Source organism: Bactrocera tryoni, chromosome 1 (genome assembly GCF_016617805.1).
Source record: "Bactrocera tryoni isolate S06 chromosome 1, CSIRO_BtryS06_freeze2, whole genome shotgun sequence".
NCBI lineage: Eukaryota > Metazoa > Arthropoda > Insecta > Diptera > Tephritidae > Bactrocera > Bactrocera tryoni.
Window position 1 is genome coordinate 72,430,951 of NC_052499.1, and position 18,831 is coordinate 72,449,781.

Below are 18,831 nucleotides of genomic sequence, written 5' to 3' on the forward strand. Positions count from 1 at the left end.
TTATAATAAAATTAAATTTTGTATTTGCTTTTTTATTTTAGTTTGTCAAAACGAATTTTTTTGACAGTGAGTGTTAAAAAATTATTTAAAAATATATGGCAATATAAAATAAATGAAAATGGCAGTGAATTATTATTTTTTACTTTATTTCTCATTTCTTAATTTATAATAAATTTATTTAAAATATGTATAACATTTTTTATCAAATCTCATAGTGGTTAGTAACTTTTTTTTTTTGAAAATTGCGATTTATTATTTTTTTCTTGTTTTTATCGTTTAATTAATTTTATAAATTTATTTAGCATTTATTTCACTCATATTTATAATACGATATTACTGTTCCATTTTATGTAGATTGTCTCTTTATTATTAATTTGCTATCATTTACATATTTATTTTTGTGGCCTTCTTATTTTCTGTTTTTTTTTGTACAGTTATTTATTAAATACTTATTTTAATATTAATTTGATTAACAATTATCCTGCATAATGTAATATAGTACTAATTTTCATAACGTTAAAAATTAAAATTTGTAAATATGAAATATTTTTGTATTTCAAAAAAATATTTCATACGGAAATTCCATAAAATATCTAATAATATTGCTTTAGTACCAAAATTTTATTGCAATATACATTTTGTCATTACAAAAAAAAATATGAATAATATTCTTTTTTAAATAAAATTAATAAACTGAACTCCAACTTTTATACGAAATGTATGACAGCGACATCTGCATGTGATATACTTTTACGTGGATAATAAAGGCCTCGTGTGGCAACTCAGTATATTTGAATGTTTTGACATTTTTAAAATTTACGAAAAATTATCGTAAAGCAGAATACAAAAGATTAAGGAAAAGCGATGTATGTCGTCTTTCCAAGTGCAAAATTGAGTTGGGCGTGCATGTGTTTAATTCCGCGATCAGAGATAAACCTGGCCGCAAAGATATACTGTGCTCAATAAAAAGTAATTTTATTATAACTGGAGTAACTAAGAAGATAGCTTTGAATTTTTACATTCCTACTCGGAGAGATTTTGTAAAATTTTTATATAATAAAACTTCTGGCTTTCCAAATAACTTCTGATTGTGCTAATAGAGTTTTGAGATTTGTGTTCACAGAGAACTTGCGAAATTCAAGCCGTATAAGCAGGTAAAAATATTTTGGCAAACATGCTGAAGTCTAAAATGGTTTGAAGTAATAAATGAGCGGCAAAAATTATGTGTAATGTTTTTTTTTATTCTTTAATATAGCTGTTGCTGTTATCAATTACAGAAAAGTAAGTTGTCGATAGCGTGGAAAGTAAGAAAGTGGAAAACGTGGAGGAAATCAAACGCCAAAGCAAAAGAAACAATAGCGCAGCAGTGGAGAGAAAATCTGGGAATAAGCAGTAGAGCGAGTGACAACTACAGTTCGTGGACAATTGGAAGGGAGTACAAGGTGGTGGTGGTTGTGTATTGGCATCGTTATTCGCTCGGCAAAGAGTGAAAACACATTGCAAACGGTTAGTGACGCGCAGAAATCGGACGGCAGCGTTTGGGATCAGTATAACCATTCACAGGAGGCAAATTTTTTGCCTTTTTTGTTGTAAAGGCAGTTTGTTTACAGGCGATATATAGTGCATATAATTGCTTAAAATAGCGGCATTTAAAGCAATTAATTATTGAATTTGTATAGTAGCTGTGATCAGCACTAAGTTTAATAACTACATTACGTTCTTATTGAATTACTACTGATTTTGCTACAATCGCAATGAATATGGACGACTACGAATCATTACCCACTACCAGTGTGAGCATTAATATGACAGCCGGAGCAATTGCGGGCGTATTGGAACATTGTGTTATGTATCCATTGGATTCGGTTAAGGTGAGTTTTTGTCAAGTGCTTTAAAAAATTATATGTGAAATTAACTTAATGCTAAATCAATCGATTTAATTTAGTTTTTGTTGCAAACCAGCGGTTGAAAGCTGACTGCTCAGCTGTTAGCAACCCTGTCCTAACCTCACATTTAAGCGTCGTGATGTAATTCTTTCCTCTTTGTTGGCTGCTTTATTGTTGTTTTTCTTCCTATACGAAAATGTTATTTTTTTTTTTGGTTCGTTCGATTTCGGCATGACATACCAGAACATAGATGGGTATGTCTATTTATTATTGGTAATGAATGCGTGCTCGGATGTTTTTTATGTATAAATAAGTGCAAAAGAAATTATTTTAATGTATCAGCAGATGTTTGGTTGGTTAAGGATTGTTAGAGCAGGTGTAATTGTTAGTATGAAAACAGGTGTATTGTAAAATCATTGACTAAGCATAAACTATTAAGCCCATCTGCGGTTAATTGTTTGCTGTGCAAAATTATTGTTGATAATAGCAGTAATTGCAGATTTTTTATTTTGAAAAACAAAAAAATGTATTTAAGCATAAAATAGAAAAATGAGAAAAAAACGTCAACTTCAGCTGCATCAATGCTAATAGAACCCTTCACTGGTGCAGTTATTGTGGCTTAAAAGGGTATACAAATATCTTTATGCTCAACAATATGATCGAAGATTGAAGCGATGCTTTGGATAACAATTTTTGTCAAATCAAAAAAGGACCTCAGTTCGATCGTTCAGAAGTATGGCAGCTATATGTTATAGCGCTCCGATATCGGCGTCTCCGACAAATAAGCAGCTTTCTGGAGATGACTGCAAAATTTCAGATCAATGTCTCAGAAAAACTAATTCGCGTTTATACAATCAGGCGGATATGACTAAATCGACTCAGCTCGTCATGCTGATCATTTATAGTTCTTTTTGAATTTACCGCAGCTACTCTCAATTTCAATAAATTATTTATTATTTTTTAACAGTTTTGCACATTTCTGCCATTATTATTTTAAGTTTTTTTTAATAATTATACAATGTATGTCAGTAATATTTTTATGTGAGTTGCAATAAATATTGTTAAATTGCTCTGCCATTTTCGATACGACTCATTTATGGTAGTGGAATTTCATTATTTCAATGTAATTCACGTTCAGGTGCTTATGTCTCAAAACATGATTATGAGTCGGTAAATTTGCTCCATTTATTTTTTATATATGTACATATGTATGTATATAAAGTTTGAGATTGCACGTTGGTTAATTATTTTTGGCTGAAGTATGCTTATCGGCTACTAGTGTATTTGGCCAACAATGTACCTGACTGCCAACTGCTACATGATAAGATAATAACTAGATCTAGAACCTATTTTATGTGAATTAAATTTGTTACTTTAAAATCTAATGCTGTATTATATTATTTTTTAGATAAGGTGAGCGTGTTAATTCTTATGAATTGTTAGTTTGCTACTAAAAAAAACTTATGCGACTAAGACGTAGATCGTGAAGAATGGGAATTTACGTACTTATATTCGTTGTAAAATTTTTGTCAAACATAATGTCCAACAATTACAATATAATATGGTATATATTATTTTTCGTAAGTTTTAGATATTTATGAATAATAATTCAATTTCGTAACTTGGGTTAATATTGCTGATTGTTGATTTTCTACGTGCCGATGTATACCATATATACATGCCTATTATGTTCCCTTTTTATTTTAGTCATCCTCTATATGCAAATTTGCTTTGATAAAAATGTAATATAATTACCGTTCTTCAGTGTCTTATATAATTAATTGGGGGTTCACCATGAAGTACTCATAGGAATAGTATGCAAAAGAAAAAAATACACAAAAATTAATTCATATGTGATCAGAAAATTAAACGATTCAGTAAACAAAATGTTGACATTTGTAGAAATCCCCATAAATGTTTCTCAGAATCATCTGTACATTTATTGAGGCCCACAATATGTCTTGATCTGATAAATTGTTGTAAATTTTAAACGATGTGCTTTTGCATAACAATGCAAAATAATATATAAAGGCATTTAGATGACTAGTCGACATTATATAGAGCTTGAAACTAATTTCGCAAGTTTATCTTCTTACATACCACCCGCACTATTAGTTGGATCAACAAAAAAATATACATAGAATAATGTGATTATCATGCTACAATTTGCAAAAAATGAGAAGCAATTGTGAAGTGTTTGTTTAATCGTAATTTATCGTGGCTTCTGCTCCAATACATAAGTACGCAACACTAGTACATTTGTATATAATATATATGTACATACATATATGTATGTCTGTATGATTGTATGTTTTTACTTTCCGCGATTGTAATTGAACGAGTGCATGTTATTATTATTGTTGTTGTTTTTTCCACTGAGGTAATAAAGTGCGCAACAACAATTGTACTGGCATTTTTTTACTGTCATGTCTTGATGCCTAGTAATTATCTTTTAATTTTTTCTTACTTTTGATTGCAGTAATTTGCATTATTATAAATACGCATATACACTCATACATGGTTGAGTATATGAATATATGTATGTCTATTAAAAATACATTTAAATAATTTAATATAAATTTATATCTACTATACTCATATTGTATATTATATTGGTGCTCATGAATGAGCCTCGCGTGCATTATTCGGTTATAGAATATATGTATATGCACATACAAAGTTGTCTGTATAATATATATGTATGTATAGTAAGTATGAGAATACAATGTCTGTGTATTTATAAAAAATGGACGGCGCATACAGCGCATTTCAAAACTATTTCTCGCATAATGTTACGTAACCTCTCTTGGATTCTTTAACTTTTCTTAAATACACATAATCTCTATGCTATGCTAGGTGCGAGTTATCGATTTAGCTAAACACACATGAAAATACTATATCTACTATATACAACATTAACTGCTTATACGCGCCGTCATGGCATATAATAGTAAAAAAATTTATGTGCGTGATTTTTCGGTTAGTTTGTTCTTGTTTGTATTTTCATTTTAGTTTACACATTTTGCGCGATCTTGTTAGAGTAGCTACATATGTATGTATGTATAGGGCTTAGCATTTATTGACGCGTTTGTCACCTCTTCTTAATTTCTATATAACTAATACATAGAACTTAACATTTTTACCTATGCACGTTTGTATGTTATACTTTGCATTCATAAAAAACATTTTTATATATAGCAAACTTCATAGTATTTCCTATTTTTATACCCTCATAGCTTGTAATACGCAAAAGGAAACGTCGAAGACCTTATAAAATATACATATGTATATAAAAATGATGGGCGTGAAGAGCTGAATCGATTTAGCCATGTCCGTATATTTGTCTGTATATGCGCGGACTGAAGGATTAGTTTGAGAGATACCGATTTAAAATTTTGCACACGTCCTTTTCTCTACAAGAAGCTGCGCATTTGTCAGAACCGCCTACATCCGGCCAGCATTATTAGAATTTAGTTGTCAAACGATCAGAAATAATTCCTTGTGTGGAAAACGTTTTATTTGATAAGATGTAAACATAATTTGGCTTAGATTACTGTCAAAAGCAACGCTACAATATCCAACCATTTTTTTGATCGGACTACTATAGCATATAGCTGCCATAAAAACGGGAAAGTAGAACGGTAAAAGTTATTGTACGGAAAAAAATTTGTATTTGTGACGAGAATTGTAGCTCGAGTGCAAAAAAAAATGTTTTTTCTTTTGGTTTTTTTATTTATTTTTTGTTAGGGTCATTATAGAACATTGAAAAATAATTAACATTTTCAAATATGCTCGAACACAAAGCGAAGTTCAGTTTAAAATTGCTTTTAAATACGCTTTCTTTGTGTGCATATTTTCCAAGCTCCTTTGCAAATGCTATGTTTAGCGTGAAAGTATTTTGTAGGCATACTGCTTTATATACATACATACATTGTATTTGCTTCGTGCCTATTATATAACCTATAATATATTATTCTTCGTTGTGTCACTACTTTCCTACTTCGATAATTGAAAATTTTATTTATTAAATTACTTAATTAACACTTTAGAGAGCTATTTTCTACTTTCATATACATATATCAATGAAATTTTAGCAACTACAAACACTACTTCTACTCAGCTCACACAATCGTTATACTTTTCACGATATCATTTTTCCTGCATCATGCCAATCAATCGTCGTCTATCTATTCGGACATAGGTACAAATGTGTTTTGTTTCCCAATTCGATATGACGATTGTGGCATAGGCATATATAACGATTCTAGGAAACCACGCAAGTGTCGTTTAAGATTTCAATGTTAGATAAGTTTTTACTGTCCGTTCCCCAACTATACTATACTAAATTTTTTTTGTTTTTTAAGAACATTTCAAGGGACGTAACAGCATTATAAATAATATTTTGTTTTTGTTTGAGTAGTGATAGCTGGGCGTTGTTTGCTTAAATCAATTGCCTTTTCCGAGCACACGACATTTTTACCACCAACTGGTGGACATACATACATGCATACACGTTTTTATGCATCTATCTACAATCAAAAACTGCACTCGACGACCGGCTTCTGCTGTGCACCGACCTGAAGTGCAGCAACTTGATGTAGAGAACTTTTCATATTAATTTAGATTACGAAATTGCGTAAAAGCGCTTTATTTACGAATGAAAATGGGATACTACAATTACTAAGTACTTAAAAACAACTAAGCGTAGCATCAAAGGTTAACACCTCACCACACAATTTTGTAAATTACAGTTGTATAGACCAACAAATCAATATTAAATAAAAATAGGCTTAATTTTCATTGCAATTACGTTTTTGTAGTTGCCCAATTATATGAAGTATTGGTGAACAATCAATACCGCTACATCACTCAGTCCATAAAAATAATATGTTTATACATATGTACATATGGATACAAGCGAGTGCGTATTCAAAACCAATATCGCATACTATCCCATAAACATAATATTTATGCATACATATGTATGTATGTATTTACATAAATATCGACCCCAACTTCGTTATTTTTGTACGCAAAATAATTTTCAAATATTAAATAGCAGACTTAAAAATATATTTTCTCAATTATGACTGGGCTCACATTTCATTTTACGACCTGCATATAAGATACACTTTATTATTAAACCTTATCATCATTGTTTGTACACGTACACATACATAATTTCAGACAAGAATGCAAAGTTTATCGCCAGTCACTTCCAACTATGACATCAGCACCACCTTCAAGAACATGATCAAGAAAGAGGGTATTATGAGGTGAGTTAATTGGTACTTTACAAGCCGTTTTTGTTATCTTCCATACTGATAAAATTTTGGCAATTCCATATTGTTTTTCGTAACTATTGATGGCCTGCTGCTACAGACCCATACGTGGTGTCTCCGCTGTTGTTGCTGGCGCCGGACCCGCACATGCGCTGTACTTTGGTTCCTACGAAATGACGAAAGAGCTCCTGACTAAGTTCACCACCAACAATCATGTCAATTATAGTGAGTATAATATTTCATATATACTATATTAATGTTTTTTCACAAAAATTTCTTGTTTTTAATCCTTAGTGGCGTCCGGTGCTATAGCGACACTCATACACGATGCCGTATCGAATCCCACGGAAGTGATAAAACAACGCATGCAAATGTACAATTCAAAGTATAATTCAGTTATTAGCTGTATGAAGGACGTATATCGTACTGAGGGCATCCAAGCATTCTACAGATCGTACTCCACACAGCTGGTGATGAATATACCATATCAGACAATACATTTTGCCACATACGAATTTTTCCAAAATATGGTAAATACCAATACAAATAGCGCTATTTATGTGAAAAATAATAATTATTTCCTTTCCAACAGTTGAATCATGAACGGAGATATAGTCCCGTAGTTCATATGGTGGCCGGTGGCGCAGCTGGTGCAACCGCTGCTGCCTTCACAACGCCGCTGGATGTGGTGAAAACGCTGTTAAATACACAGGAGAATGGGCTCACGAAGGGCATGGGTGAAGCAATCCGACAGGTAAAGAAAGCAGTGGTTACTACCTGTGTTTAAGCAAATTTCAAATCAAATTTCCTCCTTCAAATGTGCAATATAATCATTTAATTGCTTAACTTTGTTTGCAGATCTACGCCGTGGCTGGTGTAAAAGGCTTCTTCCGTGGCATGTTGGCACGCGTGTTATACTCCATGCCTGCTACCGCAATTTGCTGGTCAACATATGAATTCTTTAAATTCTATTTGGCTGGCTCCAATCACAGCACCTACAAGTCATCGATAACCGGCAAGAATGCGTTGCAGCGGCGAGACGATATAGTGGAACCCGCTGAGAAGACAGCCTACGTGCTGCCAGTGACAACGGCCGATGCCGTGGAGGAGCTACCAACAAGTCCAAGTGCAACAACAGCTACAGCGCCCAGTAGCAGCAGCGCGGGTGGAGCGACAGTGCCAAGTAGTTCTACGGCGATCAAAAGCGTTTGTGAACTGCCTAGTAATGTGACGACATCCGCATTAAATCTGCACACCAGACATACGGATGTGAAAAGTACGCGCCCATTTGAACGAGGATACTCGAGTCCGTAATTCAAAGAGTGATACTGAGAAATAGAACGAGTGTCGGAGAGAGGGGAGCAACATGAAACGAAACAAAATATTGTAATATACAAAACTCAACAAAAATCTAATTATCAAGCGACGACTCAATGCCAGCATGGAGCGCACGTTAATACAACATACAACTTTATTACCGTATTTGGCAACGCTGGCGTGTGCGTGTATATTTATTTATTTGTGGCGTGTCTTTATTGTGAGGTCTGGTGCGTGCAGTTGGGCGGGGTGGTGTGTTTAACAGTGTCGACGTGGACCGTCACACTGCGAGTCACCCCAAATACCTTCCTATCAGAGAAGACTAAAGACCACCAAAAGAGTGCTCAAGAACGGTATCTAACTGGCGAAAGTTTTGTTTAATGGTGATGAATGTGATAAATGTTATTTTTTGTTTGTGCAGTGTTTAAATACCCATCACCTGCCTGTTGCATAAACCGCATAGAAAAGAAGCTCAATGAAGAAAAACAGAAGACAAATTAAAATTAACGTTATAGATTATATAGAATATCTATACCACTAAAGAGAGAATAATCGAACCAGTGCTAAAAACCTTTGGCTTTAATTGTGCTGGCAACAGGTTGGAACATTTCGCCAACTCTTGGATAAAACGAACCTTATATAGTATTATGTAAATATGCAAGTCTTTAGCTACACCCCTGCTCAGCAACCATACCTACCGGCACGATGCGCCCTCCCCCTCTCCCCCGTCCGCACATTATTTGCGGTGTAAAAATTCATGTTTGTAAAAATAAAAAAAAAAAATAAAATTATCAATTCGGAAAGTGAAATCAATTTGAAAAATCACTACGTGTTTACTCTACACAATAAAATCTTTGCAAAAGAGCATCAACTTGTAATCTAATTACAATACACTAAATGAACCTAGTTTATACATATATATATAAAAGGAAAGAAAGGAGAAAAATAAAATCACATGAGCAGAAAAATAAGAAATGACGCCATGCGTAGTTTGTAGGCATAATACTCGTTAGCAGCATTTTGAATTTCCAAGAAATTCACAACACAACTATACGAGTGCATAAAATACAAGTCACGGCATCGAACTGCGTTTAAGTTCAGGTGCAGCGCGATCTAGCAGCAAGTTGAAACTATTATTTTGCCATTACCACGCTACTACATGGAATCGACAACACTTCCTAACAACATACATATACACACAATTAAACACATACATAGTTACAAACGTTGCAAGAGAATTTCTACTGTGATTACATATATATATTACACCATACACGCCTTATATGTTCGGAGTTAAGAAGATGATGCTCATTTTGCTACTTGAAAGACAGGTCTTGTCAATACATTTTTGTTTTCATTCTACATATTTAGATTGTGGTTTTAGCGTGGTGACTGCAAGATATGAAAATTGTTAATATTATTTTAAATTATATTAAATGTAAACTCTAAATATATGCTAACTTAAAAATTTTATTGTTATTAAATTACACAACCTTGTAATTTTCAAACAGAAAAGCTGAAAAAATAGTATTTTCGCCAAAATGTATGCTTTGCTTTTTCATTTAATGGGGCGCGGAAGGGGCAATGTGGTATTGGCAATTTTGCGGAAATAAAATTTGGTATGTGCGGCCCATATTCCATATTACCTCGTTCGTCTGCTTGTGTAATAAGTCAGTGATTACTTTCGCCGAGACTCAGATATATATAATAACATAAATATTTGTCGATTAAATATCTACAAGTCATATATGCTCCTATATTCCCTATATCAGAGTCTAATTGTAGGGTGGTGACTCTTCTGGCTAGTTCATCTTCATGCTTCACAGTTGCCAGCCATATCACTCTGAAAAGGGAACTTCGATTCACTAATAGATCAGGTCATTATTGCGCTATCTTCGATGAAAATTTAATAGACTTTAGTGATTTGAAAAACGCTTGGCTATCTGTGTGTAATATTTCTTGTTGTAAAGCCACTTTTGTCAGAAAAAGTGGGGTTTATTTAATTTCTGTGATCTCCGCTTCCAAAACACTACAGTTATCTGGTAGTCGGAAGGCGAGTCTGGTATACAAAATATCTATATATTATTAAAATATCATAGGAGAAGAAAATGGTATGACCAGCAGGTTTATTGACAGCGTGTCGCCACCAAAAGCTTTTTAGATAAATTTAGTTTGCCACAAAATTGTCAATACCCCGAAGGAGACGTTGAAGACCCTATAAAATATGACGATGACGAGCTGAGTCATATTCATTATGTCTGTCTGTATATATGCGAACTAATCCCTCAGTTTTTGAGACACTATTTTTTTTGCACACGTCCATTTCTAGCTGTATAAACTGATCCGGTATTTTTTGTGGCAGGAGTTATGGTCCAAGGTATAAAATATTAAATGACGTCGTTGTCGAGACGTTTGTACATTATAGCAATAATCGATTATTAATGTAAAGCTGTTGTTAAGTGTCACCGAACCACTACTCATCTGAATTAAAATTTCGATATGAACGGGCTAGTATTTAGTATTATCTTTTACTAGCTTTCTAATAGTTTTGTTGGTGATTAGGGGCTAATTGCATTTCAGAAAAAATTGTACCGCGTAGTAAATAAGTACCGGAAAACAACATTTTTACAATAACAAACTGGATCATAAATAACTCGTAGAAACGATTTTTTTTTTTTTAATGAGATGAAGTAAAATAATTTTAATTAAAGTTCTAAAAGGGCTTTTTATTAAAAAAATGTATTTTTTCTTTGTTATAATTTTTTTATTTACAAAAGAAAAAAATATATATTTCATCTCTTACTTTATCAAAGTGCCAAAATGAAAAACTGTTTTTACTTGTATAAATATATATATATATTTTTTTATGCAAGCAATGTATATAAATTTGTAATTTTTAAATAATATTTTTTTATGTCACCGATAAAACAACATCTACTTCTAGATTATAGTATCCATACCTCTACGACGTGAACGCTGACTTAAAACAGGACGCGGTTTGTACAAATCCTCGCTGTTATAACGCTGTTGACTCAATTTATTTACAGACGCAATGCGGCGAACGCATTTCACCTCATCTGTAAAGGACACACACATTAAAGTCGCTTGAAAGGGAAAATCAATACGAACATACACAAAAACATGTAGGTGAAAAGTAAGTAGCGGCAGATTATATTTAAAATATTTAAATAAAGAGACACATAGGAAATTTAAACGGAAAAAGGAAAATACTCAAATAATCAATTGAAAGCACTTCAAAATTAATTAACAAATTGCTTACCCAGCATGGTTTGTAGGATATACATTTTTGTTTTTGTTTTTTGTTTAAATTTTTTTTAATGAACTCTTTTATGACTGACTATGTTATTAGGTCATGCGATACGCGTAGACGCTACATTTTTACCAGTACTTAATAAACGCTTCATATTGAGTTTGGCTTTTCTTTGATTTAATTTGTATGCATATCTAAAAATCAATGAAGAATAGAGCGAAAAGTAAATAAAAGAAAACAACGTGATTACTGTTAATTAATCGAATAAGTAATTAGCAATTTCAAATTTCTTACAAAATTTTCTACCATATTTTTGTTTTCAAAATTTATTTTACAATTCAAATTACCATTTATTTTTGTTTTAATTTATAAGTAGAAAAGTTAGCGTGATTTTGCAAAAAATGAGTGTGTACGTATGGCACCAGTTTTTAACGCTAGTATTAGTAGTTCATAAATATAATTAGAGTGTAGATTTTTAAATTAAATAAATTGATTAAAGGAGTAAGATCTAAAATAATTTTTGTAAGTAAAAAGTTAATTTTCGGTTATATTTCCATATTATATTTCAAATTGCATACCTAAAGCGTTATAACCACTTGTGGATTTCGAAAATTATATTTAATATACATATGTGAATCGGATATACATATATTTGCGAATATTATCCGACGATTTTAAGAGCATTTTTCGTGAAACGATGTTTTCAGAGTTTTCGGGAATAGCCTGGATTGGCATACTTGAAAATTTCACACGATCTATTTAGATATGTACATATATTTGCCAGGCAATGATCGACGGAACAATATTTTTGATAATAATATTGATTTTTTTAAACCACTTTGCAGCGAAAGTCTTATTTTTTCATAAAAAACTACTTTTTCGGTCATTTGACAAAAAAACAAAATTTTTCCTTTGATTTACCTGTTCTCATCTATTGTAATTATAAATTTTAGGTTTTTGGATTTGAGATAACTTTAAGCAGGAAAATTTTCTTCAGCGCCATTATCAGAGGTTCTCCCGAAGACTGGCTACGGGATTAAGGGAGTCAACAATTTCTCAATTTAATTATTTTTCTACTGTATTTTATTATAAATAATTTATTATGTTTATTCATGTACATTCCATAATCCAAAATAAAAGAAAATGACAAAAAAACCTTTTTTATAACTTGAAAGTGGGTATAATAAGTCCTTAAATAAGTCATTGAGGACGTAAAATGTGCACAGTTCCATTAAAAAAATCAAAAATATTCAACTAATATTGACTAATAAAATAATTGTGCAATTTTTTTATTAAATGAATAAATTATTTTGAGTAGAAGATAAAGTTTGAATCAATGGCATTTGGTAAATGGATATTTTTTATTTTTTTCTAAATACATACTCAAAAATATTTTTTATTACGCTCAACTTATTACCTAGTTGTTTATTTGTTTTTGACATTAAAAGAAATTATTGAAATTATTGCAGAATGGATTCACAAACACGGCTAAGGAATTTTTACACAAATGCATAAAAAAATGGAAAATAGAGACAATGGTTAATAAAGAAGTATTCTACTTAGAGTCGCACAAATTTTTTTGTGCACGGTACAACTGTATACCCAACTTTTTTCTTTTTTAAATGTTCAAATCGTGACAAATAATTTATAAAACAAATTGCTAATAACAAGAAAAAATGTCAACCTCGATTGCACTCCACTATAATAACCTTCAGGGGCGTATTTTTTATAGCATAAAAGGGTATAAAAAAACGTTTTACTTGATTTTGATCGGTCAGTATATATTAAAGATATATGCTCTAGTGGTGAGTTCTGAATAATATGTTCAGATATTGTAGCGTTGCCTCTTGTACAATAATCTATGCCGAATTTCATGAAGATACTTTATCAAAAATTGGGAGACTAGTTCGCATATATGCAGACAGACGGACATGGTCAAATTGGTTCAGCTCGCCACGCTGGTCAATTAAATTCATACACGGTTCCGGACGTTTCCTTTTTTGTGATTTAAGCATCGTGGCAAACTTACACAGGGTGTATTAAAGGTATATGTATTTAATCATAAAATATTTAATTTATTTTTACTGTTAAAATATTAATGCGAGACATGTGAAAGAATCGAGCTTATTTCTAGCTTCACAAACCTTTTTACATAATTTTTAGGAGAAGCATGCAAAAAACAACTACTATACTACTTTTCATAAAGAATAACTTTTAAATAAAACAAAAAATATGTGTTACACAATAATGCAAACTAAGTAAATAAAGTCATTAAAACACTGCAAAAATCTACAAAAACAAAATGTGTGTTTTGCCAAAGCGTAATAGAAACTTACCGGCATTTTTATCCAACGCCATATTCTCTTTGGAGTTCGCGCTCGCATCGGATGGAGTGGGTGAGGGCTTACTTTGTACAAGGCTGCCGTTATTATTGCGTTTACGTTTCCCATGCAAGTCGTAGACGCCATCGAACGTGCTGCCGATCGGACTATCCGCACTCCTTTCGCCTCTGTTGAAGTATTCACGTTCTCCAGCATAGGTGGGCACACAATCGATTGTAAGAGTAGCACAGGTTTGTGGCCTTTCACTGCCGTCTGTCTCGCCTTCATTTTGTTGTTCTTCGTAAGTATCGCACATCTCATTGACACAATTGAAACGTAAATTGTTAACCACACGACGACAGCGATCCATTGCGTTATCTATTAAACGCAAGCGATCTGAAAACTGTTCACTTGCTTCTTCGAAGAAAAGTAACTGGCGCTCATTCTCCGTTATGAGCGGGGTGGCAGCTTGAGTATTCGGTACAAGTGGCGTAACAGCGCGTTTAGTTGATGTGGTGTCTATTTGACAATCTTTTAGAATCATTTCGGAGGTGTGAGTATAGGTAGCTGATGATGGTCCCAGATCGATGAAATTGATGTTGGGATTTTCGAGCATATCGCTTAAAATGACTACTTTATTGCCATGTGGTTGTGTCGCCAACGCATTTGTACTTACATCTTCGGTTATCATAGTCGACGCGGTAGCGGGTTTCTCTTCGAGATCTTAAAACAAAAAAAAAATATGGTATATTTTTATGACAATTGGCTAATAAGCTCTCTTGAAATTTTCGTTTCAAACTTACCACTTTTTGACTTCCCTTTTGGACTATGCGAAGAGTTTTTCGTATCTTTAACTTGACTTTGTTTCTTCTCGTTGTTATTCGATATGTTATTTTGACCAGCTTTTTCGTGCTCACCGCCGCCATTTTTACGATTAGCGCCACCAGCACTTCCACCTTCGTCATTCGAATCGGTTGACTTATGTCGTCGCAATTTATTCGCTTTTTCACTATTGTGATCGTCAACGGGCGCTTCAGTTTTGGTAGTTTCTGTATCATCTTTTTTTGAACTACCACCGTTGTTCGAACTGGGCCGATGATATTTCTTCTCATTTTCACGTCTCTCACGCTTCGCGTCGTGGCTCTCTGATCGGCTGGACGAACTTGATGAAGATGTGAAAGCGCTCGAATGTTTCGATGTAACTTGCTTTTCATTTTTGTTACTTGAACTTGTATCATGTGAGCGGCCAGTGGAAGAACTAGACCGCTTGGAGCTACTGCTACGCTCGGTACTATCGTTCTTGTCCTTTGTACTCTTGTCGTGTGTGCGTGATCTATCCTTTCTTCTATCTTTCTCCTTGTGGTTTTTCTCTTTATCTCTGTGCTTGTCTTTTTCTCTATGACTACTTTTATCGCTACTTCTATCCCTATCACTACTCCTATCCTTTTCGTGACTCCTGTTTTTGCTTCGATCCCGATCTTTATACTTGTCTTTAGAGCTGTGCGATCGCCGCTTATCTTTAGAATGTTTTTTGTGTCTCGAAGACGATGACGAGGAACCGTGATTTCTTGAAGTACTTGTTTCTTTTTTATCGCGCTGCTCTTGCATAGGTATTGGAAATACCTCATCTGTTACATTCGCAGGTTCAGCTTTGGGTTCCACTTCAACTTCCTCTTTGTAATGTTGAGTACTTATATCTTCTAAGGAAGAACCGAAACTGCTGTCAAGAGGAGTGGGCGTAGGTGTCGCTGCAGGTGTTGTGATGCCCGTGGGTTGTATGCGTTCCACATCAGTATCAATTGTTAAATTACCAAAGTGATGTGGTGCCTCCTTACTTTCTAAATTTTCACCCATAGTATTCACCTGTCTCGTCGATATATCATCACCTGTTATTGAATTACATTCGCCTTCTTGTTCCAACAAATTCGTTTTTCGCTCAGTACCTATAAATAAATTATTATTTCACATTACACATACATATATAATGGACTAATGCATCCCAACATACCTTCAAATTTAATTTCATCTTTTTTAATATCGAAATGTAGCTCAGACGGGACTGACTTTGCACCTAACATTTCCGATGAATTTTCACTGAATTTTGGCATTTGTGCCTCTTCAGATATATTCGCTGAAGCTAATTCAATAGCTGCTGCTGTTTGATCAGAAATTGTTTGTTGTGGCGTGTTGTGTGTACTAGAATTATCCATGAAACTATGTGATGCATTTGCTGTTACGTCAGAGATGTTACTGTCACTGGACACTTGTGATAGTTGAGAATCTTGCGATAATAGCGCTTCCGTTCCAAACGATATGTTGGCATGTTTCGCAATTTCGGGATCTGTTGAATTTGCCGATGCAGAAGTGTCCTGTGTTTCTGAATCTTGTTGATTACCTGTTTCAGCTTTTATCACACTTTCGCTTGGTATTGCCTCCACTTTAGCGTTGTTCAATTGCGGCTTCATATCAGCTAGATCTTCATTTTTAATCTCTGTCTTTATAGTTGTATTTGGTTCAACACATTTCACAAGCGGTTCGAAAGGTGGTGACTCGTCATCCTCGTCTGCCGTTTTATCATCGACATCCACGTCCATATCCATGACGGATGGGTCGTCTCCGTAACATTCCGATTTTACTGTCGCTTTATCGGAATCAGGACTCACTTGTTCAAGACCAGTAGGCAAAAGGCTGCTGGTTTCTATTTTCAAAGGCGGTCCAGTCAATGGCAGCGGTGGTAGTGGATGCATGATTGGTGGAGGCGGTTCGTGTTTGACGGGTGGTGGTGGCAGTCCTAAATATTTGTATGTAATTTCTTCAATGCGCGGTTGAAAAACGGTGCCTATTTTAGGGTTCACTACTTGATCAACTATACGTTCCACGCCTACATCCAAAAAACCAGATCTGCAAAAGCAAATTAGAAAAGTGTAAATATGTTTCACCACAACGAGCTCCACGCGTTCTATAGACTTACTCTGTGATATGTCTGCGCAATTTCTCACGTAATTGATTTTTATTCATGTCCGGCGTCCATTGTTGTTCAGATAGAAACTTTTTCACAGTACTTTCAACGCGTTGTCGAAGATTTTGATAAGCAGGCTTTGTGTCCACGTCTGCCATAGAATCTTTGCGAAATTCATCGAAAACGCCTTGTGACTTTACCTCATGCAAAATTCGGTCCTCAAGCTGAGGATCCAAATGTGAAGCCATAGTGCTGCTTTTATTTTAGCAAATTTTTATTAAATTAGTTGATAAAAACACAACTTTTTATAATAACATTTAGCTAAACTCAATTATTTTGTTTTTCTGCGCCTCCTGAAAAAAACATTGCAGCGTTGCCAGATGTTACAATGTGAAATGAGTAATTCATAACACAGCGTCCACACGCAAATAGGAATTCCATATATTTGTTGAACACAATATTGCTTATTAAGAGCGCTGACGGAAAGTGGTGCAATAGTAGAAAACTATGATACTAACTTGAAGCCACAGGAAATGGTCATAAATGCGTATTTTTTCTGAAAATTTTAGCGATAAGCTGGTATATGGTTTACTAGTTCCATCCCACTTTCTAATTTCTAGTTGAAAAGTTATTGCTTGGTGCTATAGTGGAATTCTGCCGTCAAGTACTAATTAAGATAAAAACTCACAAAAATAAAATGTATATGTGTTCTAGACAATTTTTTTTATTTAAAAATAGATACATAGAACATAAAGCAGATAAAAATATTAATACGAATTTTTACAGATGTGTATTAACATACCAATAAGACCAGTTTAATTTGCAGAATATAATAATTTCTAAATAATTGGGCATTTTTGATATTTTTTGATTTATAAAAAAGATATTAAATATTTGCGTATGCCATTTTATTAATAATTTTATCTAAAAATTACGCTAACAATTTTTACTAAAACTTAAATAAATGTTTAAAATTTTTTTAAGGAAATTTTTTAAATTTTATTAATTCATCAAAACTATTTACAATGTACTAAATTAATTTTTTGATTTTTTATTTTTTAACTTATAAAGGAATAACATTTGATTTTCGCTTCTTGTTTTTTATTAAATACATTTCCAACAAAAAAAAAAAACAAATATCTCCCAAGAGATTACCACCAGAAATAAACTTTAATTTACACATTTCCGAAAATAATTAATATTATAATAGATAAGATAATAGTAAAACGTCGTTACATAGAGCATGTAGAATAATAAATAATAAATATAATAATAATGAATAATAAGTCTACAATCTCTGATCTTTCATCCCAATTGGAAAGACTATTTTACTTCATGATGTTCATACAAAACAAACATGCCGCAAGACGATGTACAGAGTATTACCAAAATAAATAAAATAATTATTTTGCAAAACATTATTTAAATTTGAGATGGCCTGCTACAAAAATAATACATCAAAAGCCTCGCCAATGGCTCGTTATATCAAACGACAAAATGGCAACGAAACACTCATGAATAACGGAATGAAACATTCCGCCGCAATGTGATTGGTTGAAGCGGCAGCCATTTTTTAAACACACAAACCATTCACGCAATTCACAACATCGCTCACCAATGAAACGACGAACAAGGGGTGGGTAAACGACGGTAACGAAAGCCGTGTTTGTGTGCTTAAGCAAGGCACTCGCTAAGTGTGTGTGTAAATATGTATATTTTGCCCTGTGTCAATGCCATGGCTGACACATGGGATCAGTGTTTTCGTTTACAGTTAATTAAAAGAAGAAGGCAGTCA

General features: G+C 33.3%; 2 protein-coding genes across 3 annotated transcripts; one reads left to right on the top strand and one right to left on the bottom strand.

Annotated features, from left to right (window-relative positions):
• The first annotated feature begins 890 nt into the window (after positions 1 to 890).
• On the top strand, positions 891 to 10,031 carry LOC120766595 (mitoferrin). Its single transcript, XM_040092199.1, has 7 exons — positions 891 to 1,154; positions 1,256 to 1,871; positions 7,074 to 7,162; positions 7,269 to 7,393; positions 7,463 to 7,698; positions 7,761 to 7,922; positions 8,027 to 10,031. The coding sequence occupies exons 2-7, from the start codon at positions 1,755 to 1,757 to the stop codon at positions 8,480 to 8,482; spliced, it is 1,185 nt and encodes a 394-aa protein (XP_039948133.1). The 5' UTR covers positions 891 to 1,154; positions 1,256 to 1,754; the 3' UTR covers positions 8,483 to 10,031.
• A 1,301-nt stretch (positions 10,032 to 11,332) lies between these two features.
• LOC120766594 (biorientation of chromosomes in cell division protein 1-like 1) lies at positions 11,333 to 17,394 on the bottom strand. Of its 2 annotated transcripts, none has more exons than XM_040092197.1 (5): positions 17,049 to 17,394; positions 16,086 to 16,978; positions 14,881 to 16,020; positions 14,093 to 14,800; positions 11,333 to 11,562 (listed from the first exon to the last, which is right to left on the bottom strand). In XM_040092197.1, exons 1-5 carry the CDS (start codon positions 17,282 to 17,284, stop codon positions 11,426 to 11,428), a joined length of 3,114 nt encoding a protein of 1,037 aa, XP_039948131.1. In that variant the 5' UTR covers positions 17,285 to 17,394; the 3' UTR covers positions 11,333 to 11,425. The 2 variants fall into 2 exon arrangements, with proteins under 2 accessions (XP_039948131.1, XP_039948132.1); XM_040092198.1 differs by lacking the exon at positions 11,333 to 11,562 and adding an exon at positions 11,809 to 11,950.
• Positions 17,395 to 18,831: the final 1,437 nt, after the last annotated feature.

Bases quoted from the DNA above. Each gene is read 5' to 3' on its own strand.
- LOC120766595 (XM_040092199.1), top strand. From the start codon at position 1,755: ATGAATATGGACGACTACGAATCATTACCCACTACCAGTGTGAGCATT. The intron at 7,394-7,462 runs GTGAGTATAATA...TTTAATCCTTAG, and splicing joins CAACAATCATGTCAATTATA to TGGCGTCCGGTGCTATAGCG. The intron at 7,923-8,026 runs GTAAAGAAAGCA...CTTTGTTTGCAG, and splicing joins TGGGTGAAGCAATCCGACAG to ATCTACGCCGTGGCTGGTGT.
- LOC120766594 (XM_040092197.1), bottom strand. From the start codon at position 17,284: ATGGCTTCACATTTGGATCCTCAGCTTGAGGACCGAATTTTGCATGAG. The intron at 16,979-17,048 runs GTAAGTCTATAG...TTGCTTTTGCAG, and splicing joins TTGCGCAGACATATCACAGA to ATCTGGTTTTTTGGATGTAG. The intron at 11,563-14,092 runs GTAAGTTTCTAT...TGTCCTTTACAG, and splicing joins GGCGTTGGATAAAAATGCCG to ATGAGGTGAAATGCGTTCGC.